This window comes from Medicago truncatula, chromosome 2 (genome assembly GCF_003473485.1).
Source record: "Medicago truncatula cultivar Jemalong A17 chromosome 2, MtrunA17r5.0-ANR, whole genome shotgun sequence".
Taxonomy (NCBI): domain Eukaryota; kingdom Viridiplantae; phylum Streptophyta; class Magnoliopsida; order Fabales; family Fabaceae; genus Medicago; species Medicago truncatula.
In genome coordinates, this window is record NC_053043.1 from 38,677,528 (window position 1) to 38,696,962 (window position 19,435).

At 31.0% G+C, this 19,435-nt stretch overlaps 1 protein-coding gene and 1 non-coding gene across 2 annotated transcripts; one reads left to right on the top strand and one right to left on the bottom strand.

Annotated features, from left to right (window-relative positions):
* Positions 1 to 5,354: 5,354 nt before the first annotated feature.
* On the bottom strand, positions 5,355 to 8,865 carry LOC25487270 (chromatin remodeling protein EBS). Its single transcript, XM_013609159.3, has 5 exons — positions 8,586 to 8,865; positions 8,045 to 8,387; positions 7,869 to 7,937; positions 7,145 to 7,283; positions 5,355 to 5,692 (listed from the first exon to the last, which is right to left on the bottom strand). Exons 1-5 carry the CDS (start codon positions 8,656 to 8,658, stop codon positions 5,660 to 5,662), a joined length of 657 nt encoding a protein of 218 aa, XP_013464613.1. The 5' UTR covers positions 8,659 to 8,865; the 3' UTR covers positions 5,355 to 5,659.
* Positions 6,550 to 6,621, top strand: TRNAC-GCA (transfer RNA cysteine (anticodon GCA)). The gene has a single exon. It is a non-coding gene; the product is annotated as a tRNA-Cys (tRNA).
* Positions 8,866 to 19,435: the final 10,570 nt, after the last annotated feature.

Here is a 19,435-nt window from a genome sequence, read left to right on the forward strand (position 1 = left end):
ATTTGATTTAAATTATTTTTGAACACATGCACTTATAAAAAATATTGTATGAGATGTCTATAAATTATCTTTATAACTACACAAATAAATTTTGTAGCCTCTCAAAAAAAAAAAAAAAAATTTGTAAAAATATCTTTTTTTTTGGTGGAATTTTTAAAATATCTTTTTTCCTTTGATTAAACTACCTATCCAAACCACCAAAAAAAATTATTTATCCAAACACACTTAAAATTATTGAAATTGATGAGTCGCAATTGCAACACAATTTTCAAATGTTCAATTAGCTCCAACATATGAAAGGTCGTGCTGTGGTGGACCATATATATACAAATAATAACAATAAAAACACCAAAATTATTTCCAATCAGAAACCTCACTAACCAAAATACAAATAATAAGTTAGCATGGTGAGCAAAGCAAAAAGCACTTCAAATTTAATTAACCAAACTGATAGCAATTAGTACCATTTTTCACTTAAAATATTCAAGGTTTTGATGTTATCTCAGGCATTAATACTTAGACTAATTTTTCTGACCAGAAAAAGGAAACACATAAATGGTTTAACATAAATCTAGAACAAATACATACATAATATGCCTGAGACTTGCTGTCAAAATAAACATGAATAAAAACATCGCATCCGATCCGGTGAAAGTTGTACAACAACACACAATAGCTACCACATAGTCACCACCAAAAGTTGCATTTCTGCATCATGGTCCTCTCTTTCGCCGCTTCGGCTCCACCTGCAAAATTCAAGCATTGTTCATAATCAATGAAAAACATGTTTGCAACATGAACACTCAAACATACCATTTGATTAAAAGAGATTATATCCAAAAAGGAATAAAAAACATAACTAAAATCTCCAAAATGAACACATATACAAAATGAACACACTGCTTAATGGCTTTTACAAAGAAAATAAAGGCAACAATTTCAACAAACACATACAATCTGTTGTATGCAAAGACGTCCCTTATTTTATCAGATCACCAAACTAAAGCTTCAAATTGTTTAGAGAATTCAATTACATAATTAGCTTTGAAAAACACTTTGAAAGAAAAACCACTACCAAAAGATCATTTAGGGTCTTCTCGGATAAACAACTTATTTGTAGCTTATAGCACAAACACTTATCATTATAAGCGCTTATGTATAAGCTTGCATAAACTATTTTTATAGAAAAAGATAAAATAATGTTAAATTGTTTTGTATACGCTATAAGTTGTTTTTATAAGCAATATTGGAGAACTTATGAAAATAAGTTGAGAAAAGCTTATGAAAATTGTCGTAAGCTATTTTCATAAGTTCTCCCAAATAGACTCCCAAAACTTATGCCATCAGATAAGCTTAAATATAAGCCAATCCAAACAGGCCCCTAGATAGTAACTACTGACTACAAGTCACAACTTATGTCAAACAACTCAAACAGGTTATCAATAGTGGGCACGATAAAATCAAATCTACTGGCTTTATTAAATCTTACCTCAAAAAAAAAAAGTACACATTTTGTGAAATATCACTTGAACAAGGAGGATATTTTCATCAAGCACAAGAATTACCATCAAAGTACAATATTATCCTTGGGTATCACCTCATGATTCCATTATTTTCTATTGATAAGGATTACCCTCTTTGCCGTAAGACATGTTTTGATACCTTTAGGGAAACATGGTTCAATGTAGGGAGTTTCCAGGCATGAAATACATTCATTGCTTAGTTATGAGTGTTCTTTGTGATATATTTAGGCGAACATGAGTATCTATGAAGAAAGATGCGTATGTAAACTTCTTGAACGATCCACAAGAGGGAAGATTGAAACTTAAGTCAGTAGATGTTATGGTGTATGGATGGGTAAGAGGAAACATGCATGTGCACACTCGACGAGGTTTAGTTACGAGATTAGAGTTATAAGATGAACCTCTATTTATTTGTTGGATTAAATTAATCTCTTTATTCATTATGATTTGAGTTATATTTGTTTTATATATGTTTCACCGTTTAAATCTTTTTTAAACTAGGTTATGGTTCATAAACTAATTCTTACACTTTAACCGAATTCTTATGCTTTAACTTAGTTGTTTCAACCTTTGATCTATCAGAAACTATTGGATCATTGGGGATCTGAAATATAAAAAAAGAATGAGAACCAATAGAAAACATGTAATTTCAAGTATTTCTTGTAATGAAAATGTTGTACTTTATTGTACAAATTGCAAAATGTCCTATAAAAACTTGGAAATTCATGTTTAAGAGGAAACTTCTCACTACTCATAAAATTATTCACAATGAAAAGCAATGACATCACATTTACCAGGAGGAAATTACAAGAACTATATATTATGACGATTTATATAGTTAGTGTGATCACATATTTATTGCTATATTGATGCTTTTTGGTGTTATGTCGATGTTTGTTAGCGATGCTTTGGTTCTGTTAATTTATCTCTTGTTATTGCTGCATTGATTATATATATGATTTTTGTGCTCCGTAAGGTTTTGGCAAGACTTGTACTTGGTCTAGAGCCTTTATCCGCGCCTTTTTCTTCAGAAATAAAAACTTGCCTTGGGACTATTTTGTTAAATATATACATATAATATTCCTTCATACCATACATATAGCCATGTTTATCAAACTCTCATTGGCTACCGATTTGATTTTCTTCCTTTGTTTGACTCGTAGGAGTAAGGTTGTCATAATTTGGATTAAACATTATAACTCGTTTCGAGTGTCTGATCTGAAGTTGATAGTAAAAATGGTTTAGTGATTATTTTGTGAAGGTGTAGTAATGTGAGCCGGTAGGTCGCAAATCAATGGGCGATATCGACTAATATGTGTAATTGCGTGTTTTTTCAACTGAGGTTGGCCCATATCTCTCAATCTTGTAGCCTAAGAATGACTTAAGTTTTGCATGTCACATGAGTTGTTGAGGAGTCCGCGGGGAGCGCAAGGAGCTGCAATAGGGTAAGCGTCTTGAACTACAACAGATTTTGACGTCACATCTTTAGTTCTTTACCCAAAAATCTTAAGGTTATATTCTAGTCGATGTGAGACTAGTCACTCACACTTGAACTCTAACAATCTCTTCCTCAATTGTGAGTCATCCATATCACTAACTTTAATTCAACACTAAAATCTCACTCGTGCTCCCCCATCAAACTAAACTAGGGATCTAATACTATTTGTAGTCTGGAACAACGCATGTCAGCGGCAATGGATGGAACATCCAGACCCATAAGAGACTTTCACTTCACCTTTATTACATATCCAATATTTCATTTCTAAATTGTGAGCCTAAATTACTCACATTTGAATTCCGTAAGTCTTGGAGCAAAGTAGGAAAAGGCTTTCCGACAAAAAGACATGGGAGCTAGCTATGTCAATGGAAACGTGTTTTCAATGTTTTTTCATGGAGTCAACAATATATATAACCTCCTTTCAAAATATATATATATATATATATATATATATATATATATATATATATATATATATATATATAACCTATTTGTTTAAGTTCTCTCAAAAAAAAAAACCTATTTGTTTAAGCTTTACGTACCCTCCAAAATCGATTCTATGATCAAGAATGAGTCCATGGATTTCTTTGAGAATATATTAATGCACGTGATTTATTCCATGATAGTTTCGTTTCAAGATGAATAATGGATCATTGACTCTATGGTAAACTTAATAAATTGTAGTAAATATTGGTTCAAAAGTACTACTCTATATAGTGGAAAATAAAGTCAAATGGAAATAATAATAACTTACGTAACGTACGGAGCATTGAGATATTTATTCTTCAATTGTAGTAATCTGTAATGTAACACGTGGTACCTATGGAAAGTGTACTATTGAATCTTAATCACTTGATGACCTTTTATGCATGGCAATATGTGGCATGGCATGGAATTAAAGCAATTGTATCCACATATATATTTCGAACTTCTTCCAACAAGACCAAGTACAATTGAATTTAGTTGAATTGAATTCATCCTTATTCTAAACCAAACAAGTTTCAACACTAGTTTTTGTCACACAAGTTGGAATGCTTATATATATTGCTTCATGCATTATTCTTTATGCATATATGAATGAGCTTTGTGTTAAAGCAAACATCCGTTTGCCTCTACGTACGTTGATTAATATTGATCATGTGTTTGTGCATGAATAATATTATTAACCTTAGTTTTCTCGTACCTGAAATACAACGTTTTAATAGTCGATATGCATATTTATTGTTAAGCAAATTTCTGATTACAATCTTCAAACTTATTTATACTTTTTACGTGTCACAAACCAATTCTTTTTCCATTTATAGTTCTTAACATTTCTCACTTGAAATATTAATAAAAGTGTCTCATAATTATATATACATCAGTAGTATAAATAAACATTCTCTATGTATTAGTCATATATGTACCACACCATTTTAATGATACCAGCCACACAAAACAAGTTTTTAGAGCAAATATTATGAAATATTAAAACTAATTTTAAAATAAAATCTACCCATCTAAATTTAAAACATATTTATCTTCTTTTTTTTTTTTGAAGAAAAAACATATTTATCATGTTGCCAAAAAAATTAACATACACAAATCTGTTTGAATTTCCTACCTTGTACATTGTTTATTTAGAATACTTTTGCAAAAGTTTATTTACTAATAATATAAGAACTTGTATAAAATTTTGAAAAAAATTATACAAATATCTTATAATTCAACTTCAGATTATTTAATTTTTTTTAATAGCTTATAAAAATATGTGCCATCTCTAGTCAATTTTTTAAATTAGATCCATAATAAATGAACCCTAGTAAAATAGTTGATTTCTTGAATAGCGTAAAATTTATTCAAAAACGTTTTAAAAGATTTCTTCGTAAATACAAGAACAAATTACATCTAAACATTTGTCCGATAAACACTTCAATAAGCATTTGATTTAAATTATTTTTGAACACATGCACTTATAAAAAATATTGTATGAGATGTCTATAAATTATCTTTATAACTACACAAATAAATTTTGTAGCCTCTCAAAAAAAAAAAAAAAATTTGTAAAAATATCTTTTTTTTTGGTGGAATTTTTAAAATATCTTTTTTCCTTTGATTAAACTACCTATCCAAACCACCAAAAAAAATTATTTATCCAAACACACTTAAAATTATTGAAATTGATGAGTCACAATCGCAATTGCAACACAATTTTCAAATGTTCAATTAGCTCCAACATATGAAAGGTCGTGCTGTGGTGGACCATATATATACAAATAATAACAATAAAAACACCAAAATTATTTCCAATCAGAAACCTCACTAACCAAAATACAAATAATAAGTTAGCATGGTGAGCAAAGCAAAAAGCACTTCAAATTTAATTAACCAAACTGATAGCAATTAGTACCATTTTTCACTTAAAATATTCAAGGTTTTGATGTTATCTCAGGCATTAATACTTAGACTAATTTTTCTGACCAGAAAAAGGAAACACATAAATGGTTTAACATAAATCTAGAACAAATACATACATAATATGCCTGAGACTTGCTGTCAAAATAAACATGAATAAAAACATCGCATCCGATCCGGTGAAAGTTGTACAACAACACACAATAGCTACCACATAGTCACCACCAAAAGTTGCATTTCTGCATCATGGTCCTCTCTTTCGCCGCTTCGGCTCCACCTGCAAAATTCAAGCATTGTTCATAATCAATGAAAAACATGTTTGCAACATGAACACTCAAACATACCATTTGATTAAAAGAGATTATATCCAAAAAGGAATAAAAAACATAACTAAAATCTCCAAAATGAACACATATACAAAATGAACACACTGCTTAATGGCTTTTACAAAGAAAATAAAGGCAACAATTTCAACAAACACATACAATCTGTTGTATGCAAAGACGTCCCTTATTTTATCAGATCACCAAACTAAAGCTTCAAATTGTTTAGAGAATTCAATTACATAATTAGCTTTGAAAAACACTTTGAAAGAAAAACCACTACCAAAAGATCATTTAGGGTCTTCTCGGATAAACAACTTATTTGTAGCTTATAGCACAAACACTTATCATTATAAGCGCTTATGTATAAGCTTGCATAAACTATTTTTATAGAAAAAGATAAAATAATGTTAAATTGTTTTGTATACGCTATAAGTTGTTTTTATAAGCAATATTGGAGAACTTATGAAAATAAGTTGAGAAAAGCTTATGAAAATTGTCGTAAGCTATTTTCATAAGTTCTCCCAAATAGACTCCCAAAACTTATGCCATCAGATAAGCTTAAATATAAGCCAATCCAAACAGGCCCCTAGATAGTAACTACTGACTACAAGTCACAACTTATGTCAAACAACTCAAACAGGTTATCAATAGTGGGCACGATAAAATCAAATCTACTGGCTTTATTAAATCTTACCTCAAAAAAAAAAAGTACACATTTTGTGAAATATCACTTGAACAAGGAGGATATTTTCATCAAGCACAAGAATTACCAAGGTAAAAGATAAAACGGATTGAGTAAAAATCAAAAGGGTCCATAGCTCAGTGGTAGAGCATTTGACTGCAGATCAAGAGGTCACCGGTTCGAACCTGGTTGGGCCCTTATATGTTATCTTTTTTTTTGTACACCAAAAAAAAAGGATAACACGAAAAAATTCCTTTCATATTTTATGCCTAGATAATTTCTGATGTCAATACATTTGTATAACTTTCTTTTTAAAAAGAGTATATCAAAGCTGCGAGATGTGAGATAACACAAACAACACCACAGATATCAAAACCACATTTAAAATTTATAAGGGTGTTTGTAAGCAATATAATGTATAATTCACTTTTAATCATATTTTCAGTAAAAACGAAAAAGAATTTTGAGAGAAAAAAACGGATTACACTAACCATGGTAACAAGAGTGAAGAAACACACAATTCAACCAAATTTTAATTAGAATATATGAATCATTTCAAAACTCGAATTTTAATTAGAATACATGAATCAGTTCAAAACTCGCACTTCCATTTTCTACACATGAAGCAGCATTCAGTGATAGCCCATATCAAAGGGCCAAAGCAAAATAATGCCTCATAATATTTAGTACTACATGCATGTAGTTATCTGATTTATCTCACCTTGCCATCAGATCCTGGTGATACAGGAAAAGCCGCCTGTGGTTTCTTCAAATCATCGTCAGATGAACATTCAGAACAAACAAAATGGTCCAATTTCTTTGCTTCTTCAATAGTCATGCCCACACAAGCCGGATGGTACCTACAAGAAACCTACAAAATGAAGTGTGTACCTTTCATAAAATATAGAGGGAAATGCATACGCCTAAAAACCCAGCATATGAGTATACGACTTCTCAGATATTCCAAAAATTCAATAATCTTTTGCGATGATTTAAGCATTATGCTAAATAAGTTCAGCAAGAGTTGATGAAAGCACGACAAAAATAAACCCTTGCATAATTCAATTTATGACCTATGAAAAACGATCCGATATTGATTGTTATTTATAATTTTAGCTCTTGTATTAACGGAAAATCTTTTTTACATTCATGTTCCCTATTTCCAGCATTTATCTCAATTGTTTTTACTTTAACTGAACAAGAAGAAGGCTTTGTCCTAGGCCAGGACAGAGTTCCAATAACAGAGAATGTATTACAGCTATTGAACTTAATCAAAAATCTCTCTAGGGTTAAGTCTTAGTACAATCTTTATCGTTCTTCTAGGAGCTGGAATATCCACATATATTCATTCATCAAAACAATCAACACATCCAAATGCTAAAATTAGATATCTGAAAAAACTAAAAATCACTCAAAAACTAAAACACCGAATACACTGATTTTACCAATCCTTGCACCCTTCACACTGCACCATTAGGTCATCCGGGTTATAAGGCATCTCGCATTTGCAGTATCTACAAAACACAAAAACAAAATCAGCAAATTATTCAAAAAACAAACCTCATCAATCAAATACTCAAAATTCAATTAGGAAAATAAAGAACCAGAAACTTAAACTCACACAGCAACACGGTCAGGAGTGAAAGCACCAGTAGCAGCTTTATACTCAAACCTACAATAGTAATCCTCAGAACCTACATTCTCAAGCTTAGTATAGTTCTTGAAAGAGTGAACAATGCATTTCCCTTCAATAGTGTGAGCACTTTGAACATCAAAATGGTCAGATAAAAACAGTTCCTTAGCTCCATGAAACTGTCTTCTTCCACCAATAGATTCTTCAGGTCTATAATACCATCTCACACGAACCCTCACATTGTTCCTATTATCTTGCTCGATCTTCTCCACACGTGCCACATAGGGTGGCTTACTCGTGTCAGAAGGACGCATCAAAACACAATCACCAGCTACAACAACAACAAAACATAAACAAAACATAAAACCTCAAAAAACAAAAAATTTAAAAACCAAAACTTTCCTGAATCTAAACAAAACCCACATAGTTTTTCCCATTTCTCTACACATTTTTCCATAAAAGAAACGATTTTGAAGATGTTTTCTCAAGTGGGTCGGTTAGAAAACAAAAGGGTTTGCAAATTTATTACCTTTAACAACCTTGTTTGTTCCTCTGATTGTGTATGAGTCCATGTCCTTTTTTCCTGGTCTTGTCTTCGCCATGTGTGAGTTTGAGTCTCTCTAAGAACTTTTTTCGCAAAAGAGTTGTTGCAATGCTAAGGTTTGAGCTTTGAAAATGGTGATAAAGGTTGAATTTTTATGAACCCTAAAATTGTGATTTTGGGTTAAGAAGAAGAACAGAGGAACCCTAAGGTTTCATTCACTCTTTTGAGTGTGAGCGTGACGATTCATTTGGCTCTGAGATTTATTACAGTGAAATTTATATTTATTTATTAATATTTTTATGTTATTTAATTAATGTTATGGTTTAAAAAGTGTTTAGTTTCAATGTTTAAATTAACTGAATTTAGTTGAGTGTTTAACTGTGGGTGGTAAGAAAGCATTAATTGTAAAATTGGTGTTGTGCATTTTGTTTACCTACCTATTGCGACTATCATGCAATTCACATTTTCATCTAAAGACTTTGACTTACCGTTTTTATCTTTATTTTTTGGGGCAAAAAATGTGTGGTATTGTTTTGTCCTGTAGTAAAATACAGTGTTTTTAGTGGAGAAAAACATAGGATAGTGTTTTTAGGAGAAAATCGGTTTTAATTTAAAAAATAATACTCAATTAAAAGCCATGGAAGAATCAAATACTCTCTCTGTCCTCGACTATAAGCCAATTTGAAAAAAGTGTTTTCCTTAAACATAAGTTAATATACAAATTATTATGAATTTAAAAAAATATATACAAATTATTATGTGCATTTATTTATTTTTTAAAACATATCTTTAATTAATATTATTGACTTGTCTTAAAATATAAAAAGTTAAATTGAATACATAAACTAGACATATTAACCACACTACTAAGTGTATATTTGGTTTCAATTCTAGAGGGACCATAATTGATTATGGTGGTGTAAAATCATTTCTGACATGTTTGGTTGTTGTCCGCTAAATTGATTCTGCATTAAAAATTGATTTTACTTCAAGAATTTGTAACTTTTGATTCTAAAATTGATTTTTACATACAAATTCATAATTCAACTCACTTTTACATAAATATATCCAAACACAATTCACTTTTAACCAAAATCGATTCTACATAATCAATTATATCAAAATCAACTCTCTCCATTACACAACCAAACATACACTTACTTTTCTTAATATATGTGAAATTAATTAAAAAAACTTATAATAAGGGACTAAAGGAGTACATACTAAATTGCAATTATCTTGACATGTCCTCGGTTCAAACTCAACACTACAAATACACTGACGTTAAATTTTTTAAGATCGAGGTTTATCATCCATCACAATTCTATTTGACACGAGTGATTAGTCTCTGCAATTGCATGCAAATGATATCCGATTAAAATTATTTGGGTTAATGGTGCTTTATCCCCTGTAATATAGGTTATTTTCGGTTTTCCTCCCTGTAAAATTTTATTTTTTTGGAATACCCCCTAATAGGTCATAAAATAACGAAAAAATTCTGAAAAAAATAGTTTTTTATGACCTATTAGGGGGTATTCCAAAAAAAATAAAATTACAGTGGGTAAATCAAAAAAAAAATTTACAGAGGAAAAATCGAAAATGACCTATATTAGAGGGGGTAAAACACCTTTAACCCAAATAATTTTGAAGTGCTAAAGATTAGCATAGATGTTCTAATCTAAAGTGATCTTAGATTTTATTGTCTTAAATGAATTAATAAAATCGCGTTCTTTTAATTATTTTAATGTCTTTCTTTTTGTATTTTTTATTGTAAAAGATTCATTAATAATAAATGTTATTTAAAAAATACATATACAGTATAATTAATCAAAGTTAATTAAAAAATGCATATATATATATATATATATATATATATATATATATATATATATATATATATATATATAAAACATAATTTTGATGTACGTCCCTCTTACCCATTCCGAAGGCCACACCCCTTGTTCTAAGTAAACTTTGTTTAATCTCAATAATAAAACTAGCCTACGATTAACCCGTTAGTATTAATAAAAAATTCCTACACAATTTCATCTGCTATCAAGTTTTTTTTCTTTATAACGTAAAAAAAAAGTTCATTTTTTTGTTTTGTTTGGAAAACGCTATGTTTCCAAGTTTAATTGTAAAACAATGGAGCTAAGAATGCCATCTCGAAAACATAGGATATAATTGTCAACTCATTTAGTCCATAAACGGTTTCTTGAAATTAATTAGAGTTGGCAAAAAGTAACACAAATGTATAAACCCAAAATATGCAGCAGATTGGATTTGGATAAGTGTCATTTGGATTGAAAAATAGAGTATAATGCAGAATAATTAGGGGGCGTTTGTTTTTGGGAAACACAAATTATTCTCAGAAATAATATATCCGGGAATGAAAATATGAAAATTTGATTCTTGGGTATTTGTTAAAAAAAATGTTTAGCAAATAACTTGACATTCCTGGAAAAATTGGAAGTTACAATTTTTTTATTTTAAAATCTATGCATAATATCATGGGAATGCACATTCCCATCTCTTTACATGAGAATAAATTCATGGGAATAATGGAAGTTATGGGAAGTTACTCCATTCTCAGGAACCTTTATACCCAGGAATATTTTTTTCTCAACCTCATAACAAACATGGGTATAATCATTCCCTAGCCATGTATTCCCGGAAATGTCATTCTTAACCTTGAAACAAACACCCCCTTATGGTTATTAATTTCATAGTTAAATATTTCCTTTTTTACTTCTTAGTTAACTCACAAAATTCTTTGTTTATCGCCATAAAACCGTAGAGATGTTATTAGGGACATCCGATGAAATTGGAACTATTTAAAGAAAACCGTAGAGATTTCTTGTTATTTTCCACACTAATAATTAAGACAATATAGATCTTAACTTAGGTTTGGAACATTTTGTTCCCCACACTTCTGTTCAACATGATCAAGAGCTGTTGTATCAACATGTACGTGTGGTTTGGTGCCGAATGGCCACACTTCTGTTCAATGATTGAAACTAAAGACATATATTTGGTGCTATGTTTTTTGAATGTAATTATGTACATCTTAACAATATTCTCAAGTATATAGTTAGAAGGACGATAGTACTATGCCGCCACCACATCCGCTACCATCTTTTTTATCTATCTATCATTTTTGTCTTACAAATCTATAAATATTTTAATTCTAAAGCTATATGTATATTTTGTTCAATTGCAACCATACTAATGATAAGAACATATGTCCAAAATTATTCATTCAATATCTCCACCCAAAATTAGGTTGTTACTTAGGTATGAGATCAAATGGGCTTTATTACCATCTTTTGTGTTGAATACTTAATATCTATCACGTTTTATTTTTTAAAAAAAATATTATGTATTCAACACAAAAAATGGTAAATACATGCTAGATATTAAGTGCATTAAAGTAGGAAACAGAACAATAAGCATGAAATATGAAGTACAATGAGGAGAAGAAGCTCCTTCAAGAGTCTGAACATCGTATTGTACTAATCTTTTTAACGTTATTTGTCGTTGATTTTGTTTGAAATGGATTTTATTTTGTGTACTTGGTAGTGATCAGATTAAAATAGTACCATCACAATTCTAAGCATGGTGGTTGTTGGATTTTTTTTAACAAGCAAAAATGAGATGTATTACCACAAAGAAAAGGTTCTACCTTCTAGCAGAAGATGTGCCTAGAAGGTTAGAACAAGAAACACCAAGTATCCTAAATATTTACAAAAAAGACAGTCAACCGATGCCCAAACAAGTAAGGGGTTGCTGCCACCACAAATGATAACCAAAAGGAAAAACAACTTTTTTTGCTTTAAGCCAATTCAAGAAAGTAATTTTGATCTTCTCCATGAGCTGCATAATAGGATTTAATTTATTAGAAAACAGTCTGTTATTCCTTTCGATCTAGAGCACATAAACTGTGCATAACCAAATCAGCTGCAAAATGAAGTAGAACAAGCATGGAAAATGAAGTACAACGAAGAGGAGGAGCTCCTTCAAGAGTTTGAACATGGTACTAATCTTTTTAACGTTATCTGTCATTGATTTTGTTTGAAATGGAATTTATTTTGTGTACTTGGAAGTGATCAAATTAAAATAGTACCATCACAATTCTAAGCATGGTGGTTGTTGGATTTCTACGTGGAGATTGTACAAAAGGAACTTACATATGAATCATAACAAGTAACATAGATATCACATTATCTTTAGGATAATGTTTCATGTACACACTTTTTTCCATACACACATTGTACCACTCCATGTGAGAGTGTGTGACAGACAATACATGTGAGTTTTTTTGTGTGTGGAGGGACCACAAGGACACTTGTCAAAATTATGTGTGGATGTACAAGTGGTACATGCCACCTAAGGTGGTCTATGTATCACTACTCTAAAAAATGTCTCCTAGCTTATTAGTCTCCACGTTAGTACATTTTTTCTTTGTACATACAAACTTATATAAATTTGCAACGACTTGGCATCTGTTTTTAATTTGCAATGTAAATTTATGATTCATTTTCATTAATTTTTTTTAGCAATTGAATTAGTTTCGAACATTTGGAGACTAATTTATACCGTAATATCCTTTTCGGCTTTTTTTTTGGTAGAGAGAGTGCCGAAGCCTAAAAAGAAAGAGAATTATAAATTTACACGAACATTCCTAAGCATGCAAGTTCCGGAATAAAAATGAGAGACCTGAAATCCTACTAGGAGGAGTCTCCATAACATGAATTTGAAACGAATTAAGAGAAAAGCTAAAATTAGCTAGCCAATCGACACTTCTATTCTCATCCCGCCATGTATGATAGAAATGCACCTGCCAATTCAACTTTAAAAGCTCTTGAATGCGGTGCACAAAAGTTGGCGGTCTACCCTTGAATTTGACAGTCCCCGTGATGATATCAACCAACATTTTCGGCTTCTATTGCATAAGTTTTGTTAGTTCTTTATTGTATTTTTTGTTCGAATAGTAAAAAAATTTGCATATTTTTTCTTTTGACGATGCAACAATTGAACCTTATTAAAAAAACAAACAATTGAAGCTTGATAATTATGAATGACATTGCAAAATGAATTTGTTTCTATTTTAACCTACATATTGTCAAGATGAATTCCTTTTACTGTCATTCATAAAAGTAAAAACAAATTAAAAAAGAGTAGTGTTAGTAATCATTGGAGTAGCTGTAGTATAAGTAAGCAAATATACACATAAAAACGCAATAAAAAAAAAGGACCCTTTATATATTATTTTAGATTATCCAAAATTACTTACTTATAAGGACACGCTAATTTTTTTTGCATAAAGTTAGTTATTGATCATATAGTTGTAATTTTGAAAAAAATAATTAAAAAAAGTCTTATGAATGTAGTACGAGACGAGAATGACCTTTTCTTAAAATAATATAATTGAAGCTTGGTTTTTGCTTCTTTTATCACTAAGGAATTGGATTCAAACATTAATAGATTCACAACAATTCATATATCTATTCGAAAAGCAACATAGTAGTGCATTATTTGAACTACATACTTAACATAATCTAAGGTAACACACTCTTGAACATACCCATTGGGACAAATATACCATGTGTGTCTATATATACTGGACCGGTCGTTTGAATTTGGATGCCTTGGACAAATCATGAGATAGTGCACATATAAAAATTTTAACAAAAAATATACAAGGATAAAAGAAATGAACCAAAAAGATTATTACACATTATCATTTGACATTGTGCAAAAATAAAAACAAGTATGTATCTTTGAAATGTGAACCAACTGACTCCTAAACTAAGATCCATGCTCCAAAATCTACACTCGACATATGAGAATTTATTAACTAAAGAGAACATGTTTTACACAATAACACACATGGATCATAATTCAATGTTTATATTCATAAACCACTATAAAGAGACTTCTTCCCCCCACCCCCCTCCTCCAAGAAATCGTTTGATTTTTTACTATTATATCTATAAAAAGAAATTTTATGACTATTAAATAGATAAATGAATCGTTTGGTACATACTCTTAAGAGACTATATTATATCTATAAAGCGCACTGACACGTATGTTTTTGCCTGTTGTCCAATGTCAATGACTTGTGTTAACAAAATTGGGATGGAGAGATTAAAGATTGAGAATTGAAAAGAAAGGATACACATAAACTCACTGTAAAACAATATAACTTTTGAGTGTTGATATATAAGAGCTAAAAATCTGCCTCTTAAGATGTATATATATAATAAGCAAAAAATAAAATTTTGGTGCCCGGCTACCGCCCCCTCATCCATATATATGGGTTTGCTAGGATACACCCACTAGTTTTTATTAAGGTGTGTTTTAGCAAAGATATAACAAAAAAGTTGTTAAGTATACCTTAAGGTGAATGTTGCTAAAACACACATTCTAAAAAATAAGTGAGTGCATTAAGTTCATTAGTCCTAACTCAACTGACAAAAATATCAAAATTGTTTGATCAGATGTTATGACCGAGACTCGAACCACGACATCTCCCTTTATTTGTGTACATTGATAATAACTTTGCTATTTTATCTACCAAAAAAATGAGTGCTATCAAGTGGGGGTGTAAGCTGAGATGCCTGATGATATTGGAAAGAGAAGGAAAGTTTTAGTTGACAAATAGAGAAGAGAGGAGGGTGAGTCCAACTGAATGCACAGGTATCCACGGGTACAGATAATATGATATCCGCCTCCGTTCCGTTGAATAAATATGATATTCGTATCTGTCCCTATATTCGCGCGGGTACTGTCATACGAGTAATCCAAGGATATTTAGATACCTATGAATATTCTCGGATATCCATGGATGAAGAATCAAAAACCCAGATTCAAAAATTCTCTCTTTCAAAATTCGAAAATCCTCTCTTTCAATTTCTTGACTGTTGTTGGGTTGCTGTTTCTTGATTGGAGGGGTGGAGGGTATGATCTGGAAGAAAAGAAATAGAGAGAAGAGAAAAGAGAAGAGAAGGAAGAAGAAAAGCAATAACAAAAAGAGAGAAAGTGGGAAAGAATAGAAGGAAGAAGAGAATAGAGAAGAGAATGATGAAGATAATAGAAGGAAGAAGAAAAGAAAGAAGATAAACAGAGAAGGTGGGAGATAAGAGAAGGAAGAAGAGAGAAGGGGATTACGCTGGAGAAGAAGAGAGAAAAAGAAATGAGATTTTTTTTTTTAATTTATCATTAAGGGTATTTTAGGTATTTTAGGTATGTCTAAAATTGTGTATAAAGCCCAATAATTAAAAGGGAACTTCTACGGTACACTCACAAAATGAGGTGTACCGGTACTCCTGCTTCTTAATTTTATAAATGAACGATAATTTTTTATGTAGTAAATAGCTATTTGTCAATATTTATATTTTATAGAACAATATTTCATAATAAAAAACATCATTTAATTGTTTATAAGAATCATAGTAATTTTTTTTTACATATTATCGTAAAAAATAATGAATATTTTCAATTATAAGTGATAAAAATTTTAAAAAATAAAAAATTATTTCGTTGACACTTTTGATGAATAAAATTTAGTTATTATAATTATAAATGATAAAAAAAAAAAAATTCTTCAAAAAACAACTCATTTAATTATGAATTTAAAGAGTGAGTGTACCGGTACACTCAAATATAGTGGATGTACCGTATAATTTGCCTAATTAAAATAACATTTTCCCTATAGGTGGGGTCCAAATTTTTGTTAAAGGATGAAAATCAAAAAGTTATAAAAGGGTTATAGGTGATCAATCCTAGCCATTCAATTTGTTTATTAATATATCTATGGTCCAAATTCACCCTTCCCATGATGAGAAAGGAATCCACCTTCCCATGTGAAACATTACCAAGAACATATGGTTGCAATTTGTTTGGAAGTGTTTCGTACCTCATTTGTCTTTGGTTTGGCATTTTTTTTGTGTGTTCAGGGTCGTTACAAGATCACTTTAATTATTTTATTCATATGGCAGGTATGTCAAGATCTTCTCATATTTACTTTAAGATTATTTGGCTAGCATCTACATGGGCAATATGGAAGGTTAGAAACAATTGTGTCTTCAAAAATGCGGTAATTGATCCTTACTTGAAAAGGTGAAGCTGGATTCATTTTTATGGTTATCTTCGAATATTGTTCCTATTGCTTTTGATTTTCATGATTGGTGGAGACACCCCATCCTTTGTATGGGTGTCATGTAATTTGTATTTGTTCATTTTCTTTTTTCTGGTGGTTGCACCTTTGATAGGTGTCGGTGTGTTGTAACAGACATTGGGTGATTCATCACTTTTAGTACATCTTATATGGGGTGAATCACTTAGCTTTGAGAAATATATTTCATTTTGATTGGTTAAAAAAAAGAACATATGTCCTAAATTATTCATTCAATATATCTACCCAAAATTAGGTTGTTACTTGGGCATGAGACCTGTGGGCTTCATTACCATCTTTTGTAATGAATACTTAATATCTAGAACGTATTTACCATGGAAGTCACTTTTGTTTTTTGGACATAAGTTGTGGTGACTTTGTTTTGATTTAAGCGCACTAAAGTGGGAAAACAAGAACAAGCATGAGAGGAAATGAAGCACAACGAGGTGGATGAACTCCTTCATGAGTTTGAACATTGTGCTAATCTTATTAACGTAATTTGTGGTTGATTTTGTTTGCAATGAAATCCAAATAGTACTCCCTCCTCCGCCAAAATAAAATATAAGTAAAATGAACAGTTGAATAGTTGATGTTATTTACTTACAAGGACACACTAAAAAATGTTGCATAAAGTTAGTCATTGATCATATAGTTGTAGTTCTGCAAAAATAATTAAAAAGAGTCTTATAAATGTAGTACGATAATGACCTTTTATAAAAATTATTGATGCTTGGTTTTTGCTTCTTTTATCACTGAACGAAGTGGATATTATACTTGGATTACACACACATGGAAAACATGTTACGATTACACACACATGGGAAAAAGCAACTTAGTTCATTATTAAGACTTAAAAAAGCAACATAGTTCATTATTTGAACTGTGTGGAAAAAATGATTGTGGAAAAAAGAGTCTTATAAATGTAGTACGATAATGTTTTCCCAAGATTATACTTGTTTTTCTGAGTTCTTTCATATCAAAGTTATTCCATAACAATGATTTAACCATTTTTACAACATGGATGTTTGAACCAAATATGAGTAAGGTATTCCAACATGGATGTTTGCCACTCTAATTCACATTAAACTCATTCTATATAACCAAATTATCAAACTTTTCAACCACAAAACCATTAGAATAAAACTAATCCAATCTCAAACAGAATCAGAGTCCCATTTCAATTTATGTTCCATTCTAGAACCACTCCTTCAATAGGGAACTAGGACCACTCAAACTTCCTAAGGGACAATTCCCAAAGGGACAAGATCCTAATAGGCCAACTTATTACGAGGGACAAAAAAGAAATGAGAGAAGTGGCTCAGAAGTGCAACGAGCAAAAGAGAGAAAAGAGAAAGCTTGGAAGCTTTCATGTGATTTGGGATGGAGCCTTAGATTTCTATTCATAGTGTTGAAAACAATAAGAGTAAAAAACAAGATGGCTCAGGTTGCACATACCATAGAAAATGGAAGGTCGAACGCACAATGATGTTAGCAAAATGTGCGACGAGATTTGACATGGGTTGAAACCAACATTTCAAAAAAAGTAAATTCCCAAGACAAATTAAACGACGGCACGCGTCTCTGTTGATCAAGTTGATCGTGTCATATGCCATTCATAAAAATGGACATCTCTTGTGTCTCACCTCAAGGATCCTACCTCCACCTTATAAACATTAATATTGTGTGAGCTCTATGAGGAATTTCCAGAATTTTTCAACTCACGCACTAGTATATTCTAGTGTTCCAACATATATAATTTCATATTAGGCTTGAACTATTTTTATCCCTAAATTATAAATAGGATTCGAAAATGCTTTCATGTGGTTCCATATTGGTTTGTAAGTTGCTTTGGAGGCTAAGATATATATTCTTCTTCCTCTTTCTCTAAGATTTTGATATAGCTACAACTACATCTTTAACCGTATGAAAAAGTTGCATCATCTCTTATATCACGTGGAGATTATGGTCACAAATAGAGTATCCACGTGCCACCAAAAGCATCGCCAAATTTAGTTACCGAACCATTGTCTATGTCTTTCGGAAACCACACACCATTGCTGAAATATGAAGGTTGAAGATGAACACTTCAACTGTTCCATCATCACCATGTGTATTTTTCAACCAATTCCTTTGCGCCTTGTGTCAAAAGGAACAAAATTGTTATGTAGTTTTGTATGCTCATATATGAAGGTGAAAATCACAAGCACCACTGAAGAAAGGAGGCCAATATACCAAAACCCCAAAAAACAACCACGTCCCGACAAATAAAGACAACATTACAACCACTTGACGAAAGTCAATCATATATATATTGTTTTTATTGGTGTTTATGAGTCATTTTAGAGTCATTCCAGCAAGACCTTGAACCATGTCAAATGACCAAAACTAGACAACTATGTGTTTCTGCTATGTTTTTTACAAGATTATCAAGTGATTTTTTTGGGTATAGTGGCCTATAAATAGAGAGGCCCTGCTTCATTGGAATAACATGTTGAGGCGATCAAAAACAGACGAAATTGCAATTTGGCAAGGTTATCAATGACCAAAAGCATCCCGGAGGCGAGGATTCATTCATCATACCGTGATGATTATTTATGTATTTATTTACACTTTCAATTGTTTATATGTTTAGTTAGCATGAGAGCTGTTATCCCTCAAC

Bases quoted from the DNA above. Each gene is read 5' to 3' on its own strand.
- LOC25487270 (XM_013609159.3), bottom strand. From the start codon at position 8,658: ATGGCGAAGACAAGACCAGGAAAAAAGGACATGGACTCATACACAATC. The intron at 8,388-8,585 runs GTAATAAATTTG...TTGTTGTTGTAG, and splicing joins AACAAACAAGGTTGTTAAAG to CTGGTGATTGTGTTTTGATG. The intron at 7,938-8,044 runs GTGAGTTTAAGT...TGTGTTTTGTAG, and splicing joins ACTCCTGACCGTGTTGCTGT to ATACTGCAAATGCGAGATGC.